General features: G+C 39.6%; 1 protein-coding gene across 3 annotated transcripts in view; it reads left to right on the forward strand.

Moving 5' to 3' along the window:
• The window catches only part of LOC144215344 (receptor-type tyrosine-protein phosphatase zeta-like), a 51,452-nt gene that overhangs the window by 15,815 nt on the left and 15,871 nt on the right, over positions 1–19,766 (forward strand). For 2 of the 3 annotated variants that reach the window (XM_077744206.1, XM_077744207.1), the window contains exons 3-14: positions 3,438–3,617; positions 6,251–6,402; positions 6,484–6,579; positions 8,904–8,973; positions 9,047–9,204; positions 10,052–10,202; positions 11,263–11,447; positions 12,073–12,199; positions 14,380–14,420; positions 14,579–15,989; positions 16,851–17,288; positions 18,443–18,581. In XM_077744206.1, the coding sequence (XP_077600332.1) occupies positions 3,438–3,617; positions 6,251–6,402; positions 6,484–6,579; positions 8,904–8,973; positions 9,047–9,204; positions 10,052–10,202; positions 11,263–11,447; positions 12,073–12,199; positions 14,380–14,420; positions 14,579–15,989; positions 16,851–17,288; positions 18,443–18,581 (3,148 nt within the window). The remainder of the gene's footprint in view (positions 1–3,437; positions 3,618–6,250; positions 6,403–6,483; positions 6,580–8,903; positions 8,974–9,046; positions 9,205–10,051; positions 10,203–11,262; positions 11,448–12,072; positions 12,200–14,379; positions 14,421–14,578; positions 15,990–16,850; positions 17,289–18,442; positions 18,582–19,766) is intronic. The other variant, XM_077744208.1, reaches the window with a different exon arrangement.

Below are 19,766 nucleotides of genomic sequence, written 5' to 3' on the forward strand. Positions count from 1 at the left end.
TAGCGGAGGAACTGAACCATTTCTTTGCCCGCTTTGAATCTGACAAATCAAACCAAGTGTCAACACTCCCACCACCACCCTGCGACAATACACTGGAGTTTCAGGAACAGGAAGTGAGACTGGAAATGCAGGCTGTGAACACCAGGAAGGCTGCTGGTCCAGACGGAATACCTGGCAAAGTGCTCAAAGCCTGTGCTGATCAGCTGGCAGGAGTCTTCACGGACATTTTCAATCGGTCCTTGCAACAATCCATCGTTCCTGCCTGCCTAAAATCTGCCACCATCATTCCTGTCCCCAAAAAGCCAACCATCGGCAGCTTGAACGATTACAGGCCTGTTGCTCTCACGCCTGTGATCATGAAGTGCTTTGAAAAGTTGGTGGCCCGACACATCAGAAAGACAATTCCCCCCTCAGTTGACCCGCACCAGTTTGCTTATAGGGAAAACAGGTCCACTGAGGATGCTATCGCCGTGGCTCTTCACACAGCACTGAGCCACCTGGAGCACCAGGGGAACTATGTGAGGATGCTTTTCATAGACTACAGCTCAGCCTTCAACACCATCAAGCCGGACATCCTGAAGGACAAACTCTACCACCTTGGACTATCCTCTTCAATCTGCTGCTGGATAAAGAACTTCTTGACTGGTCGACCACAAACGGTCAGAATGGGTCCACACCTCTCTTCCTCCATCACACTAAACACAGGCTCACCACAAGGCTGTGTACTGAGTCCTCTCCTGTACTCCCTGTACACATACGACTGCACACCAGCCCACCAGTCAAACTCTATCATCAAATTCGCCGATGACACCACTGTGATCGGACTCATCTCTGGCGGGGATGAGTCAGCTTACAGAGACGAGGTCGACAAACTGTCTTCTTGGTGCTCGGCGAACAATCTTACACTGAATACCGCAAAGACTAAAGAAATAATCTTGGACTTTCGCAAGCGCAGCACAGACCTGGCCCCACTCCTCATTAACGGAGTATGTGTAGACAGGGTCCAATCGTTCAAATTCCTGGGAGTCCACGTCACGGATAGGCTCTCCTGGTCCACAAACACCACAGTGTTAGTGAAGAAGGCCCAGAAACGACTCCACTTCCTCAGGGTACTGAGAAGGGACAAGTTGGACACCAAGCTTCTGGCAACCTTCTACAGAGCCACTGTGGAGAGCATCCTGACTTACGGCATCACAGTGTGGTATACCGGAAGCACGATAGCAGACAAAAAAGCCATACAGAGAGTGATAAACACTGCCCAGAAGATCGTCGGCTGCTCTCTGCCATCGCTAGAAGACATTGCCAACCCCCGATACCTCAGAAGAGCCGGGTCCATTGTTGGAGACCCATACCACCCTGGACACGGCCTGTTCCAGTTGCTTCCATCTGGCAGACGCTACAGGTCCTACAAAGCACGGACAAACAGGCTCAAAGACAGCTTCTTCCCAACTGCCATCAGGTCTCTGAACCTGCAGCAACACGTGACGTGACGACTACACATATCCCTACTATGAAATTAAGTCAAGTCGAATTGAAGAAACAGGAAGGTTGTTTGGTGCAGATCTACCTTCCACAGGATGACTGAGGGAGGGTAAGTATAAAGACAGAGGTAAGTGATCCATCTTATTCTTGTTGGCATCGGTGAGGCAACTTGTAGTCGCCGGAAAATGGCGCTCAAGGCGGAGAGCTAACAAGTATGAATATGTCATAAATAAATGTCATAAATGTGTCTGGCCTGGGAAGACGAACTTGTGGAGAAGCACTATACAATTTCGTCATACGCTGCTGAGGGTATGATGACTACTAGGCTTTTTGTCAAGTCAATGATGACGACAATGCCTATGTCTGATTTTCATTTTTCATTTTCATTTTCATTTTTCATTTCAAAATGATGTTAGTGAAATTACTCTCCCCCCTATGTTAAACCTTAACTTTTTTTTGTCATGTGTTAACATAAAGGGAGTTATTTCTAGACAATGTAGTCATTAGGTCAACATGTGTAACCAATTCTAACTCTAGGGATTAATGAACTGTGTCAATCCCTCTACTTTGCGTCATTTCAAGCCAAGTCCCTGATCTTTAAAGTTCCAGTTTCTTGTGAGTCAAGCCATTCCTTCAACTGTTTTACCCCAGTTTCAAATTTATGGCCATATTGTCACTTTTGTCAACTTTATGTGACGCCTGTTAAACCTATCCATGTATTTATGGTCTATGTGAGGGACAACTGTAATGACTTTTACTCTATTCGCCTTGGTTTTGGTCCTTTTAAAAGGATCCTTGAGCATTTTCCACAAAATGAGTCCTGTTTCTCTTTGCTAAAAGAAAAAACAAATTATGATGATATTATTCAGAACATTTTATAGAGGATGTTTTCATTTCCCGTTGATGGATCATTTTATTTGTCCTGACAAGCTCCGAAACTATTCTTTTCAAGTACTAGATTCAAACTTAAAGGAGCCTCATAAAAAATGGGATTCAATTATTCATTAAATAACCCTTATATACCAATAGATCTTAAAGAAACATATTTTTGCAAATACCTCTAGCACCTTGTATATGATAAAACCCAAAACTGAATTATTTTAAGATTCAATTGTGAACCTATCAAAGTTATTTGTTTGTGACAGATGCCCCACCCACCACCACTGAGCCAGTTATGAGATAAATTCTGTGCCTCCATCTAGGTTGGCAGAACTCAGTAATCTGTAGGCCTTTTAAACTGAGGCTGCTACATTTTTTTCTTACAACTGCTATCAATTTCAAAAGAATCATGGAAAAATCATAATGTGAAGATGGTTTGGGACTAATCTATCATTGCACTCCTGACACTATTTATACAAAAGTATTTACATACCATGTACATACAGCAGCTTCAATTCAAGGTAGTGTGTTGCCTTAATTGTTGTTCTGTAAATAGACATCCCGTGAAAGCAGACATGTTGTCCATTTGTCCATGGTGGACACTCCTGCGTGCATGATACCAGTTTGCTATAACTGGATCTGGTCCAAGTCAAAATGACTGGGTTTATTCCATTGACTTGCTACACAACATCCACCCTGACACAGATTCCACCATGATATGGTTGAGTTGATTCTTTACACATATTATATTTAAACAAACCATATAGAACACCAGAGAATTCAACATGAATAACAGCTTTAATAGTAAAAAATAAACCATTAAAAATATAATTACAAGGTCATCTTTCAATGAATAAAGTAATGAGATGTAATCAGGTGTCAAACTATTGAATAAAAATCCCTTTGTGGTCTAAAATTGAAAAAGTAACAAGTGAAATTATTTTAGTTTGTATTTTGTGAAAAAAAATCATACTGCTTTTTTAGTGGCAGAGCTATAACTTATTTTCTTACATTTTTTGGTTTATGTATTGATATCAATGAATTATTGCTGACCGCCTATATGATGTGCCCCCCAGGAACATTAAACCAAAAAAACTGGGCCAAGAAGTTTCCGTCGTGCAGCAATGCTAAGCAGTCCCCCATTAATGTGGAAGAGAGCCTTGCACAGGTCAAACTAGAATACCAGAAACTGCGCTTGGATGGCTGGGAAAACTTGACAGGACAACGCACCGCCATCAAGAATGATGGCAAAACTGGTAAACACTTATTATTTGGCAATTGTGATGATGACTATGATGTTAAATGTCAGATTAATTGATCAGTATCTTCAGATTTTTCAATACATGTACTTTCAGGATGCTCAATTCATTTGCCTGATCTTTGACTGTACTTGCATCTTTGTCGCTGTGTACTGAAAAATAATGCATCTAACTTGATGTATGTTCTTGTTCAGATATGTAGGCCCTAGGTGATATTTTTCTGGCCAGTCAGACTTCAATATTGACGTGATGATACATTTTGAGCAATATGACATATGGTCAGTGATTGTGTGGTTCATCCTCCTGACTTCGGTGGTGGCGTTGAGGGATCAATTGCCAGTCAGTAGAAGTGTGATTGTAAGTGTGAATGGTGGTTGTCTTGTATGTGTAGTCTACAACTGACTGGTGACCAGTTTAGGGTGTCGTCTGGCGTTTGCCCAAAGTCAGTGGGATAGGCTCCAGCACCCCACAAGACTAACATGACATGACAAAGCGGCGTTGAGAATGAATGCATGTCCACCTCCCAATTTTGAGGTCCAAGGTTCTTCCTGTGTACTACGGTTTTCCCCAAATCCCAAAACATGCATGGTAGACTGGTTAAGTATGAGCGTGTGTAAGAATGTTTGGTTTCCTTTAACCTTGTTACTGGCTGTAAACTATTTTAGGGTGTACACCACCACTGCCCATCGTTATTTGAGATTACTTGAAGCTCCAGCCCCTCCACGACCCTCATGGGGATAAGTGGCACAGATGATGAAGGAATGAATCAACTTATTCATATCGATCTATTTTAATCTACCACCCCCAGCCACTCGGTCTTTTTGAAATGCTCAGGAATAGTCGACCAAACCTGGGATTTTTTTTTCTCTTGTGAGTTGAAATTGGAAAAAAATTCTGATGCTAATCTCGATTCACTGTGATGCAGAAAACTCAATTTACTCTACCTTACTGCTCGGTCCCCACCATTTACTAAACAATCACTATTGACCTGACTTAAAACAAAAATCTTTCCTGGCGAAAATTGTCCAGTGCAGTAATTTCATGTTGGCATGTAAAAATTAGTATTAAAGAAATTGTCCTTCTTTCATGTCTCACATTTCGCTTCAACAGTACTTCTTTTGAAAACTTTTGTAAACTTTTCTCGGGGATCCAGTTACGCGTCCAGTTGACTGACTGACTTTTGTGCTTCATTTCTCTTTAAGTGGTGTGAAACATGATAATGCTGATTGTTCAGCAAGAGTCTACCGCAGATACGACCCGCCCTATTTCGTCTTTAGTGATGATCACATGCTGATCATGATGGTGGACAGTACTTTTTGCCTCTGTTCACACTTTCACTCAAGTCCCAATATGTCATTAAAAAAGTGTTCGACTCTTTTAATAGCAAACTATTAGTTTGTCAACCTAACTCAATTAGTTTAAAGTTGAGTCAATATTTGCTGTTAGCACAATAACTAGAGACCACACTGTTGTCAAACATGATAAATTAGCTCCTAAAGAGAGCAGCTTGAAATGATCATTGTGAAGGCTTTAGCCTCACCTGGGCTTGGTTATATGCTTGCCTATTTTACATGCTTTCATTGCAGGGACATTAGACTTTAAAAGAGGCCTGCAATCATTCGGAAAGGTGCATAAATTCTCAAACTGACATTTGTTATGAATAAAACAGTGGAACAGAAAGAATGTTATTTTTAAAGGTGACCTTGGTGTTTAATAAAGAGTAGCATTTTATTGTGGTTCACAATTAAGTTGATGTGGAACTTATAGTTGAAAAATAAGGAGGCCATGTTTGAGCACAATTTAGTGCTACAGTGCCTCACAAACTAGAGGAGGTCCTTATTTTTCGCACATTTTGAGCCTGATTTCTTATTTTAAGCATTAGACAGGGCACAGGCCGCCAGCAAGATATTTAAAAATAATAATAATAGGGCAACTGGTAACTTGCTTCACTTAAGAAGTGAGCAGCAGCATTTTGAACTTGAACTTTTCACCTTTTAGAGGAAGGACAGGCCAGTTCAAAGTTATTGCTCTTGAATGAGAGGTTGTCTGTCAGAAATGTCATTCCTAAATTCTGATTCCGCAACCTGATACAATGCAACATGTTGTCTATTTGTAATAATTTGAAGTGATCACATACCGGTCAATGTCGGCCGATTGCTACCCTTATTAATCATTGGTTTTGCCCTTATTTAGCGGGAAAAATAAACGTACAAATGCAACGCGGCACATATTTACTCACATAGAGCACAATTAAAAGTCTAAAATTTTCTCCAAAGTGGACTGGGTGCCCAATCAGTATGCACAAAATTCAAGATTCTGTAGATGTTGCTGTATGATGCTGACAGCTTGACTGTCTGGGTACATTGCTTGCTGACGCACTATATTTATATAGTGAAAAGGCGCAAGTGTAAAAGGGGAATGCTTGCGAGATCGGTTTTACAAAATGTACTTAAAAAAAACTTACAAAAGTTGTGATATGTCGTACACAATTTGAAATGATAAAAAAACTGAAATATGCATAAGTTGACCGGTATGTTGATCATACAGTTATCGAAGACACTTTAATGGGGGCAGATGAGTTTGACACCTTTTGGTTTATGTACTGTAAATGTCAAATATGTTCTGTTCAGTGGCATTGGATGTGGACGGTGACTTCTACGTCAGTGGCGGGGGTCTTGGTTCAAAGTTCAAGGTGGGGCGCATTACCTTCCACTGGGGCCGCTGCAACGCGTCTTCTGAGGGTTCCGAACACAGCCTGGATGGTGTCAAATATCCCCTGGAGGTGAGATAAGGGAACTGTTGGGACTGCGGAAGACTGATGATTTGCTTTTGTTTATTTTTTTTGTTTTTTGTTTTCTCTCAGATGCAGATTTATTGCTATGAGCCACGCCAGTTCGACTCTTTCCACCAAACTGTCAAAGCTGGGGGACGAATCACAGCTCTGGCAGTGCTTTTTGAGGTGCGTCCGTTAGTGTCTTAGGGTGTGCATTTGCAAATGTTTGAATTGTTGTGTATGGGTGTGTGGGTGTGTGAGATCACTTTTCTGGCCTAATGTGTTCAACACAATGATCACCATTGACATGCAAATGAGCATCTGCGCACACTCGGCCAAAGAATGAGTTCACGGGAGAAGTCGCTTGTGTGAGAACGTGTAAACTTTGAGCTCAGCGGATCGTCAGGTTACTTGTTGGACTTAACACAACACTGAAACAAGATGCCGAAGGGCCAATGTCCATTGTTAGTACAAAGAGAGCTAACGAGCTCCATTTACACAAAGTAGTAAGAAAGCCGTAACATGTTCTTTTGACGGATTGACCCTGGCGGTCATGTGAACATGTCAGGCACTTTAGCTCCACCAGTGAACCAAAATAGGAACTACAGCAGTGTGTGTTCATTTTACAATTGTCTTTTTACCTGGGCTGCCTACTTATTTTGTGTGAAGAGAACAATTATGCTGTTTAATCCCACTGAAAAAAACAGAAAACAATATGTACAACAAGGTAACATATACCTTTTATAAATCGTATTAATGAGAAAAAACGAGAAAAAAGGAAGTTTTACACCACAATTCGCATCATTTAAATTGAATTTAGGAAATACTTTCATTATTATAAAAAAATATTCTCATACAATTTCCATATGTACGTTTTTTTGTGACCTTGATGCTTCCAGTCATTGAATTGAATGATTTTATTGTCATTATAAAAGTATGAGATTTAAAACCTCCCCACAAAGTGCTCAATAACAACAACAGACAAACAGACAAATAAATAAACAAATAAATAATAACAATAACTAGTAAACAAATGATCAATACACAAGTCATAAATAAATAAGTCGTCAACATGATAAGTCGTACTAATGTGGTGTTGACCATACTGTATTTGGAGAGCAACATTATTTTTCCTTTCAGTATGAATACTTCATTGCAATTCTTGTAGTGTGTTATATGGAATACTGTATCGGAGGAAGAGGAAAAATACAAGACCTTGTTTTGTCGACCAATTTCAGACCAAAACCCCTTAATGACTATTAAATTCTGTATTTAATCCTATAACCCTCCAAACCATTGAAAAGATGACTTATTTTTTTTTCTTTTTAGAAGGAGACTCGTTAGGACTTGCTCTTTTTAACCGTTGTTGGATTTTTCTTTTTTTGGCATTATATTTTGTTGTAGCTTGTGCACTCACTGTGAGTTGAGGCAGGTTGAAGTGAGTCACAAACAGCTGGCGTCAATGAACGTCTGCTTTTGTTGGAGTTCAAAGGTTCCGTCGCTTTTTGTTCAGTGCGTCGGCGTGGCTCGGGCTGCGTTGGCATGCTGCAGCCGCCAGAGGCCATGTCGGAACACTAGAATACAACAACAAGTAGCAGCCAACACACAGAAAAAAATATTTTTAAAAACTCACTTCATTGTTCACATTGATTTATTTTTCTGCGAGGCCCTTTGCAGACATTGGCGCTGGCAAGAACAATTTTAACTTACATCGAGTGAACAGTGTTGTATTTTCGCATTCCATTTTTTAAAAAGAATTTTTTATTAAAAAGAAAACAAATTAAATTCAAAAACATGCAATATTTTGCCACAGCCCAAGCAATGTAATCGAAAAAACAGAGGGACGATATATATTTTGGAGGTGTGTGTGTTGGAACTTGGTATAGCTAGAACCAAGGCAAAAACTACAAACCACAATAAATTCTGTGTATGTGAACCACAAATCTTGAGGAACCAATATGGAACCCACGTGCATGTAAATAAAGGGTCTATGATTACAAAATAACCTTAAGCACAAGGCAGAAATTCTGTGAACCAAAGCAGAACATCTCAAAACAAATATATATATAACCAATTTTGTCTATGTAAAAACCAAAATAATCAAACCACTATAAGCAAAAGACCAATGAACCAAATAAAATCTCCATTATACAAATACAACTTCAATAAAAATATACGGAATGAGAGCATTACTGAGCTCCAATAGAACCATTGTCGTAAGAACATAGAACCCAAAACATCAATGTGCAAAAATAAAACCTCAATTTTCCCAATTAAAACCCCTAAACCACTCAGAACAAAATATTTATGATCTAAATAGAACATCCATGATTATTTTTTTTGTCAAATCCACACATCCACATATGAATGAAAAGAAAACATGATTAACATGATAACTAGATATAGGATCAAACTAGGACCAACTGACTTTAAGTCACCCAAAATGCCCATAGAAAATTGTATGAATGTTTTCTTATTTGCATTATTTAACATTTGTATTGTGTTGACAGGCAAGCTTGGGGGAGGACAACTCAAACTTAACCACCATCATTGACGCCATCAACAGTGTTAGCAGATACGGTAGCTCGAGTTGCATTCTGAGTTGACCAAAAACATTATTATCATTACCATTACTCTTGATGTTGTTGTTTAGGTAAGAGCGCGCAGGTTGCGCCCTTCTCGCCACAAGCACTTCTGCCTCACTCCACAGACAAGTACTTCATCTACAATGGCTCGCTGACCACGCCACCTTGTATCGAGACTGTGGAGTGGATCGTTTTCAAGAACAGTGTCTATATCTCACCTGACCAGGTGAGAGTTAATATGCTGAGAGGACTAGCTGTGAAAGAAGATCAAGATATAGAGAATTAGTTTTGTTGTTTTGTGCTAAATAGTGAACTGAATGCCTTTATTGTTATTATACAAGTATAATGAGATGTACAGCTTCACCATGAAGGGCACAAATAACAACAAACAAACTAATGAATAAATAATAAATATTAACAATAAATAAATATATAAATAAGTGATAAATAAGGAAGTGTAGTCATAAGTAGGGAAGTGCATAAATAACAAAAACACAAACAAATGAACTCACACATGATCAATAAATAATAATAACTAATCCATAAAAGGGAACACATTATCAAAGCTTCAATGTAAATTAAGCCATATCTCACTCATAATGTAAATTGGCTTCACTTGGGCAATTTAATTTTGTTATTTGAAAGTTTTACTGGACTGATAAGAAAGTAGAATGACTGTTTTTACAATCTCGCAATCACAAATATATAATCACGACGCAAATAGGATAGCAGCATGATGACATGTATGAGACCATGTTTTTAATATAGCAATAAAACAACAATTAATATAATTACATTGATCTGAAATTGAGGAACATACAATTTCTAAACATATTGCAGGTGGCGTGCAGTATCGTTTATTTTTTTTTCAATAGCTCCACAGGCAGCATGTCTTGGCTGGTCGGCATTCCAGCTCAGGGCGGACTGGAAAGATTTAAACAATTAACTTTGAGTGATATTTTTCCCAACCCCAACTTTACATCTTGGGAGGGGGAAAATAAACCTCAGCCTTACACAAAACTAGTAACTGTAACGAGTTTGTAATGTTTGTGTGTTGTGTGGTCATTTTCTAGCTGGAAGTGTTCTGTGAGGTGATGACCATGCAGCAGGCAGGTTATGTGATGCTGATGGACTACCTACAGAACAACTATCGAGAACAGCAAGGCAATTTCATGGGTCAGGTCTTCTCCTCCTACACCGGCACTGAAGAGCTCCTCACACCAGGTATACTTTGTCCCTCTCCTCCCAAACCGAACATTACAACCTCTGCAAAACAAGGGGAATGAATACATGTAGTGGAAATCGAAATGGGGCAGCCATTGAAACAAAATAAAGTAATGATGATCCAAACAGATAATCTCTGAGTAAAAACAACTATAAAAAGAAACTTTAAAAAAACGAATTATAGTAGAACCATAAATAAAAGCAAACATTCTATGATACAAATAGAACATAAATTAACCTAGAATAACCCTTGAAATCTACAATGAAAACTTTATGTCCCAAATATGACCTGCTCTAACCCAAAATAGAATCTCCATGAGCCAAATAGAACCTACATAGCATAACAGAACCAGACCAAAACAGAACATAGCTGACCTAATTTGATCATCTATAAACCCAAATAAAACTTCCAATGAACCCAAACAGACCCTTTGATGACCCAAATGGAGTCCCACAAGCAATGAAAAGTAAGCGGAAGTTGCCAATTCCACCCGTGAAAATGTATTACTACTTCAGCTCAATATTTCATAATTAACTCCATTGATCCACATGACCTCCAAACACACACAATCAATTTCATTAGTGACACCAGCAGCTGAGCTTGTCAATGCCAGTTGTGGAAAGTAAAAAATATAATGCTTTGTTGCTGTTTAGATTTTTCTTTATTTTACTGGATTATTTCACTTATTTATGAATGTTTACCTTTAATTCCAACATTCAAAGATGGATATTTATGCTTCATACATATATATTATGTCCTTGTTAATGTTTTCAGTGGTTACTCAAGTGTTGTAGTTGAATCAGTACATGTACCGTAGCATTTCTAGTCTTCTCTTTTGCACTAAAACAGTATTCTGGCCAACCTTTGTCAGTGTACTCCTAACCTTACAAAATTCAGTTGAAAAGGCCTAATGATAGTCAGTCCTGTATCACTCTTCCCTCTGCTGGTGGAAGCATAAGAGTGCCATAATTCTTACAGTGTGGATCATTGTATTTACAGTACTCAAATGACAGTACTACTTAAATGAACAAATATGATTAAGGATTATGGATGTCTCAGTGTGCAGCTCAGAGCCAGAGAACATGGAAGCGACGGCCTACAACCTGAGCAGCCTTCTGGTGACTTGGGAGAGGCCACGGGCAGTCTACGACTCTGCAATCGAGAAGTACTTGGTCAGCTATAAGATGGCTGATGCAGAGGATGCAGCACCCTCAAAGTACATGACAGACGGAGATCAGGATGTGGTAAGGTCCAGTTGGTGATATGAAGCAATTTTCAGTTGAAGTAGACTATATGGAGTATGGATGTTCGAGACTGACGTTTTGACTTCTGATCAAATCCGATTTTTCTCAAAATATGTTTTGCCCATGCCGAACGGATCCCCAGATATTTTAATTGGGGTTGCGGCAGGTGCTGGAGCCTATCACAGCACACTATTGGTGAATTGGTGCCCAGCCAGCCAATCACAGAGCACAAGCATGCATCCCCACACTCCTACCGAGGGGCAATTTAACGTTTTACACGATGATCTGTTACTGTCATTATTTTATTTAGTGATGGAGTCCTACTCATTGGTTCTGCTTAGCGGTTTAATTTACAGCAGCTGTAAAGCAGTGAAGTGCTGTGAAGCAGTAGGGTTGAAAGGGATTACTGGTTTGGATCCGATCTAGGGACCAAATCCAATACTTTACTATACCACAAAAATAGTCATAGCGAGCACTAATACCGATACTCAGTATTCGATCGGGACATTACTTATGCAGTATATTGACTTGGAAATTATAGTAACTTTGTGGAGCATGGTAGCAAATTTGAACCATTATTGTGTGTGAAATTTATTGAGTATAAATCTTTTGCTTCTCACACCAGGGTGCCATCCTTGATGACATGGTGGCTAACTACAGCTACATCATCCAGGTGGTAGCGGTGTGTTCCAATGGGCTTTACGGACGCATCAGCGACGAACTGACATTCACCATGCCCATCGAAGACCCCGGTAAGAACAAGCTTGGTGTAGTAGTGCTGGCAACATGAGACACAAACTGACATGATTAACTAAATGGACAATTAAGAAAGGAAAAGACTGCCAAAATGAAACTCTTACATTAATTTGATATCTAAAACAGTGCTATTTTGACTTGTGAGTTGAATTAGTTTTTTTTGTGAAAAAGCTAGTAATTGCAAACAACAAATATATTTTGTTTTATTAATCTATTTCAAACTTCATAAAATTCCATAATGGGCTTCATATATGAATAAATTAATATATTTTTTAGCTGCTATATGCATACATAAGTTAAGAAAGCACTGTCCTTCCTGATGTGTTTTAATGCTCCTCAAAATTCATCATATATGTTAGATGCTCCTTGTTATATGTGATTGTTTTTATATCTTTTCATTCCTCTGCCCTCCTTTCAGTTCCTTTTCTGAACTTGTCTTCTTTTGTCTTTACAACTATTTTTTTGTTCTTCATCCACTTCACTCAAATTAGGACACCTTTTGTTGTTCTTGTCGCCATTGTTTTTCTTGTTTCTCTAAACCACTGTTGGCATTTAACTCATTGTGTAGTGAACAAATACTTTGTATTTATTCTATGTGGAATTAAAACTGACAGAAACATTATAAGGTACCTGATGGAAAGATGATTTCACATACCAGATCAGTAGCTTGCAACATATTATTAGACACAAAACATTTAAATCTAATATTACCCATACATTGCCATTTTGCTCTACTCATCACTAGGTCAACCTTTGTTTCACAGAATATGTTAGCAAGGTAAGAAAGCTTGTCTTTAATAAAAAAATAATGTCTGAACAAATCTGAAATGAAAAATGTCTGAAATCCCAAGGTATTAAATTATTGATACTAAATGTTAAGTCAGTAAACAATGATAACAAAATGGGGGACCATATTATACACACATAAAAAAGAAAATCAGTTTTACAGAGGTGTTTTTTGGATACTGAAAAATGGAATCAATTTTCAAAACCATCAATCCATTTTGGAGCAATCTTTAAATTATACATAATTGCCACTAAACAGTTTGGGCAGGTGTCAATTAAATATTATATACTAAAGGACGTTTCAAGTTACAAAGCAAAAACAGTATAAGAACGAACAGAGACTGTGACCTTAACCAAAACACGACTATCACAACAAAACAGAACATTTCATATTCACAAAATTTCTCCAAAATGAGCAACAACAAAAAACTAGGGAAAAGGAACGGCAATAGGAATCTAATTGAAGGGTCCCAGTAGAATAAGTCAGACCATAAATGCATGAGCTCTGCCACCAATAGTAAATTTAGAGGTGCAGATTTTGCATCACGTGCTGATGAGATTTGACTCTCCACCATTGATTTTAAACACACCAGGTATTTTTATAATTTTATTTTGCACATCCAAATTCACTCTTTTCTCCATTGATAAATTTGTAAAACCTCACCTCATGCCTGATAAAGCAGTTTCATCCGCCACACGCAACAGGTAAGCACTAAGCTCCGCCCTCTTTTGCCTACTGTGTGCTTCCGCCGCATTTGCAGAGCACTCCTTTTTTCTGGCGTTTGCTATACATCCCTCCATAGTGTCAGGCGGTCAGCATAAAAACAAGTGACTAGCCCATCGAGGAGAGTGAAACAGAAAACGATTTATTGAAAATGCACTCTTATCTTTCTCCCATGTTTGGGAAATCCTGGCATGATAATGTTCTTTTTAGCATGGAAATGGCTGAACTTTCCTTTCCCACTGTCCTGCAGTCAATTAATTATTTTCAAGATGAGCTTATTTTCAGAAAACTGGGCCCATTAAAAAAAAAAAATCTATAGGTTTTTCAATCATACTGGTCATCATGGTAATCTGCAGAAGTGGGCGACTTGACCTTTTTTTCTTTTTCACTTTTAATCCAAAATCTGAAAAAAATGTAGAGCGAAAATGTTGATCTCTTTTGATTAAAGGTGAAAATGAAGTATCATTACCCACAAAGAGTCCAGTTGCCAAAAGGCAACGGTTTGCAATTCATTTTTCACCCCATTACTTTATTTCTTCAAATGTTCTTATCAGTTTGTCTTTCCCATCTGATCTGTCTTCAGTAGAAAAAAAATAACCTTTAAGTTGGATAGTATACATTTTTCGAGTAATACTAATTCAGTTCCAATATGTCCTCTTGTTACAGGAAATAGCCTGAACCCGTATTCAAATGAATATGACTACGAGGTAAGAAATATTCCGTTCACCTTGTGCAAATAAAACAATAGCAAGAATATAAGAACAAACCAATAAGGGGAAGCACACACATATAATTTGAAACATAATAATGTAACCAAATGTTTACTTACCTTTCCACGATGTAATGTGATATTTTTGGTTTCTAGGAAGAGAACTACCCACCAGATCCATCTTTGAATGAACCCATGCAAACAGGAGATTATGAACAGACTCGGATTCCGACTGAATCACCTTTGACTTCGACCTTGGAAATACCTCACCATCCACCACAACACGGGGTCCGAGCCGCCAAGACAGAGTCGACTACCGTTGCCTCTACTACTTCACCGATTACTCCTTCCAGTCAGCTACCAGAAGTCACCACCAGGTTTTCCTCTACAACAGCTTTGTACAAAAACCAAAGAGATAACGTCGGTGGCATGGCTCCAAAGTCTTTCAGTGAAGCAGGGCTGAATATGACAACACCAATAGTAAGCAGTTCTTTGCCGAATAGTGGTGAACATGTACCCCAAAGTGGCATCACCACGCCGTCAATCATGAATAAGACCATGACCAGGCCAATGACCACAACCATGCAGGAGACTACGATCAAGGCCATGAACAGAACTACAGCAATGACCGCAAACACAACTGAAAAGAAGAGCATGGCCATACCCATGGATCATACCATGATCAAGCCAATGTCCAATATGAATGTTACGACTCCATCGATCCCAGACACAAATGCAAACAAGACTGAGACTTTGAATAACACAACTGCAATGCTCACAAACATGACTGTGTCAATGACACAAAACACCACGACTATGATTCCACCAATGGATATGAACGTGACCATGAATACTGCAACTGCAGTGACTCCAAAAACAAACACAACCACAAACAAGACCAAGACCACTCCTTTGAACTATCCAGAAAATATAAACAAGACCATAAACATGACCATTCCACTGAATAAAACCACAGCCTGGCCAACGACCAAGACCATGAACAAGACAACCACTAATACGACAATGATTCCGATTATAAATGAAACTTTATATAAGACCACCACAATTTCTAGTTCAACAAACAGAACCTTAATCGTGAATAAAATCACGAACATGACCTCGCCAAACAACAAAACCATGAAAAGACCAACAATCAAGCCTTGGACCAATACCAAATCAGTGAATAAAACATCAGCCGTGAGTACAAAAGTGATTGCAACCACGACTTTGACCACACCAACAAAAAAAACAAAGACGAATATCATCTTATCAAATGCAACCTTCAAAAACAGTACAGCCACAACCAAGAATGTTACAACAAATCTGACACATAGCGACCAGATCATCAAGCCATCTTCAGTGCCCTCAAGCCCACATAAACCTAATTCCACAACTGAGGACACAAGCAGAATCCGTTATGATTATGGGGTATCGGCCCAGGGTGAACCCTCCCAGGAATCTCCGCCAAGAGGACCTACAACTCCCAGCATCCCTCATTTTTCAGCCACAAAGTCTTCGGTGTGGCAGGGTGGTGTTCTCTTGCAGACCACACCTCCGCTCTCAAAGGGTGAGCACCTCTCTGTCCTCCCAAATTTGTCTTCCCGCTCTTCCCTTCTGCTTGATGTTATGGACCCTGACCCTTTCCCCGTCCCCTCCACGCGCTTGCATGAGCTCCCCACTTACTCCGCCCTGGATTCTTCCCTGCTGCCTCAACAAATCCTTGCTTCTCACACGTCCTCTCGCCTTGCTCTCTCGTTCGCTAATGACTTGGTGTCTGTCTCGGGGGACTCATCCAAGGTGTCGGAATGGGGAGTGTCGCCACTTCAGGTTTCTCGGTCCCTCACCCCCACCTTGGGTTGTTCCAAGCAAATTGCCATCACCCCGCAGTCTCACCAAGATGCCGTTTCTCGCCCAACCATTTCTTTTGCTGACATAATTTTGGAATCGGTCTCTTCGAGTGGTCCCGCCGAGGTCATCGGGTGGGAAGAATCACTTTCCGATGTCTCATTGTCATTGAGCCCCACTTTGCGACCGTCAGTTCCCCTCTCTAGCGACTTCCCGCTTTCTGTCGCCACTCCGGCTCTGACGTCATCAAACTCCAATGAAGTCGAGCTTTTGGGCTATGCGACGGGAAGTACAGCGGATTCTTTCCTGCCTGATGATAGTGTTGACGGCACCCTGGAGTCCATGTGCGGTTGCTCCATGGAGCCCTCGGCGTCCTGGCCCCATGCATCGCCTTACGTTACCCATGGCGCCGTCGCTTCAACCCCTGTTGTTGGTGTAAATCTCCTCGTGACTTCTTTGGGTATCCTTGAAAATTCTTTTTCTGTAGCAGCTTCTGGTGACCTAGTGGTTCTGCTCTCTCCCTCCTCATCAGTTTCCCAATTTTTGCCGGCCACTCATAGTGCGCCCCCACTTTCTGTTCCAGCCAGCACAACCGAGCCCGTGTTCTCGTCGCCGTCTGGCTCCATGACACCCACCTCGGCCGAGGGCAGTAACAGCATCTCAGGCTCGGGTTCCCACATAGATCAGGAGTGGGACAGAGTCCAAGTGTCCGGCTCGGGTGAGAGCATGATTCCTCATTCCAACGACGGGGTGTCCACCACTTTGGCATCTGGACAAACGCCCGAGAATGTGGACGACCGCTCCTCAGCATTCTATTTTGATAGCGAGAGTGGTAGTACCATAGGATCCGGGCTAGTAGGCGCCACCACGCCCAACACAACTGCAGTACTCTCACCTACGCCTTTAGAGGAAAGTGGCTCAGGTCACGCCGATAACCTGTACGACAATGACACTTCCTCGGACTTCAGCATTCCTGAGCAAACCCAGCAGGAATCGAAGAAAGAGGAGGAGCCAATAGCAGGTAACCACTCCCAAGCCGACGAGAGAAAGGGTCCTGTCAATTGACATGTTGCTGATAGTCATCTGAGTATTCATTCTTGTGAAAGCCAACCCATTCTTGACTGACTTTCATCACTATCAGTCTTCTGTTTCTCTGAGAAAAACCCACTCTGAAGTAAAGAAGCATACAATAGAGCAGGTACATACATTGTTGCAGAACGTGAAAAGAAGTTTTGCAGTATTCAGTTATTAAAGACAGGAGCACAAAAACATGTTATTAAGAAATTATACAATAACTATCCTGCAAAACATCATTGCAAGTGATTTCAATTCAATTGCGAACTGCAAAAACTTCCAAAACCTATACTCAACTATTTATTTTTTCGCTGCACTTATCATTAGCATCAATTATTAGTACTCAAAATTTTGGTGTGTCCACCATACATGGAATACAACACAGTAAATATTGTTCAACACCAGTAGCTATAAATAAAAAATAAATATATCAACAAAACCTGAAATCTAGTAATCACACGATTACATAAATAAAAACAATACAGATACAATGTATCTATATTACCATAATGACCACATCATTTACTAATTCAGTCTTTATCTGAACCCCTTTGGTTGCCAGCCAAAAAAAAATTAAATATGAAATGAAGCTCTCCATATAAACCATCAGAGGGCAGCAAATCACTAAACAAACTGAACGTTGTATTCCAACCCTTGCCACCACATTAATAAGGCATACACTATTTTTCATTAGTGAGTTTACTATTTTATTACACGATGAAATTCAATTACACATAAAGAAATTACCAGGTACAATATCACCTCCATCTTTTTCCTGTTCATCAGCATCTCCTTTTTGGAATCAGTCTTGACATTCTTGATCTTCCTCATTCAGACTTGTTCTCTTGAAGTTATCACTTTTTCATCTTACTCATTTTCTACATTGTCACTGTTGTAGGCCTACAGTTAAAAAGGACATCCCTTTTTTTCTAAAAGCATTTGGACCAAAGATTTCCACCCTTAGAGGTAGGAAGGATCCAGGTGATGACAACACAGGCTCAACATGTTTCGTTTTTCTCTAGTATGGAATTAGCTTTTCTCTTTTAGAGTAACAATGTATTGTGTGTGTTTGTGCATTTTCTTGTACGTTTCTGCGTGCAGACGTGAGCAACAGCAGCCACGAGTCTCGTGTGGGCTCCATTAGGGACGGCGAGAGGAAGGCAGTGGTCCCACTGGCCATCATTTCCACGCTCACAGCACTAGGCCTTGTAGTTCTCATCGGCATTCTCATCTACTGGAGGTGAGTAATCCTTTAGTATCCCCTCCCCATCTGGAATTCCCTTTTGGTAAGAGTAGTCATATTGAGAGAGACATTTCCAGGATTATTCAATCGTGTTTCATTATCTCTTTTACTTCTATTTCTTTCTCTCTGGACCCCAAAACGATTACTGATAGGCTGGAATTCTCTCAATAAACAACCACAAGGCACATTAAACAGTTCCAGCATAAAATGACACTCTGTTTTACTATTATGTGTCCAAGCATATGAACAGGAGAGGCTAAAAGATAAAAAATCATAAGAAAAGGATGTGTCAATCATTTTCACAGCCATAAATTGTCTTTGATAGGCACCATATTTGAAAATTCACTCCCAGAAAGCATGTTTTTATAGAAGAAACATTTAAAAAAAAATCTCAAGAACCAGTCTAGGAATGAAGGTCATTTTGCCAGACTTCATATCTTTTAAAAGCAAAACTGTTCTTTAAACCTCCTCTGATTGCCAACAATCTTGAACCTTTTTTTTTTTCATTATATATTTTTTCCAGCTAGAGAATATCGCCATCCAAATGACACGACACAAAGTATTTGGGGCTTACATTTTAAATTGACTTCCTTTCATATTACCTTTTGGAAATAAATGTTGCTTTTGGAAATCAATGTTACTGACAAATGTGCAATCTAAATCAGATTTGGCTTAAACTCTGCTTATGCGTGACACATTTCTAATCGCATAAGACTTGGGGAAACATCATTCTTAATGTTTCCAGATGTTAAACATAATTTTTAAACCTGATGGATTGTGAGTGAAATGTTCATTTGAATAACATCCGAGGAAGAAAAGCCCTCATCAAGGGTAAAAAAATAAAAAAAATAAAAACATGTACCGCAAAGGGTAGCAGGGTGTAGATGGGATCAAGGAGACTTTATTTGCAGGGACATGATCTCAATCTTCTCCAAACAAATGTATTGTTGTTATTCTCCCATGCGTATTTGCATGTGTCCTAAGCAACAAAGACTCCTGTGTTGAATGAAACTGACTTTATAGTAGCACAAGGCTGGAAAATGTGAATTTCTAAAAAAAATAATAATAATAAAAAAACGTGTACGTATATCGGAAAATGTGTTTAATTCGGACAAAAATAATTTGCTTTTGATCCAATCTCATTCAACATGTATTCATTCATTCACTTATTTTCTGAACCAG

This window comes from Stigmatopora nigra, chromosome 22 (assembly GCF_051989575.1).
Source record: "Stigmatopora nigra isolate UIUO_SnigA chromosome 22, RoL_Snig_1.1, whole genome shotgun sequence".
Lineage (NCBI taxonomy): Eukaryota > Metazoa > Chordata > Actinopteri > Syngnathiformes > Syngnathidae > Stigmatopora > Stigmatopora nigra.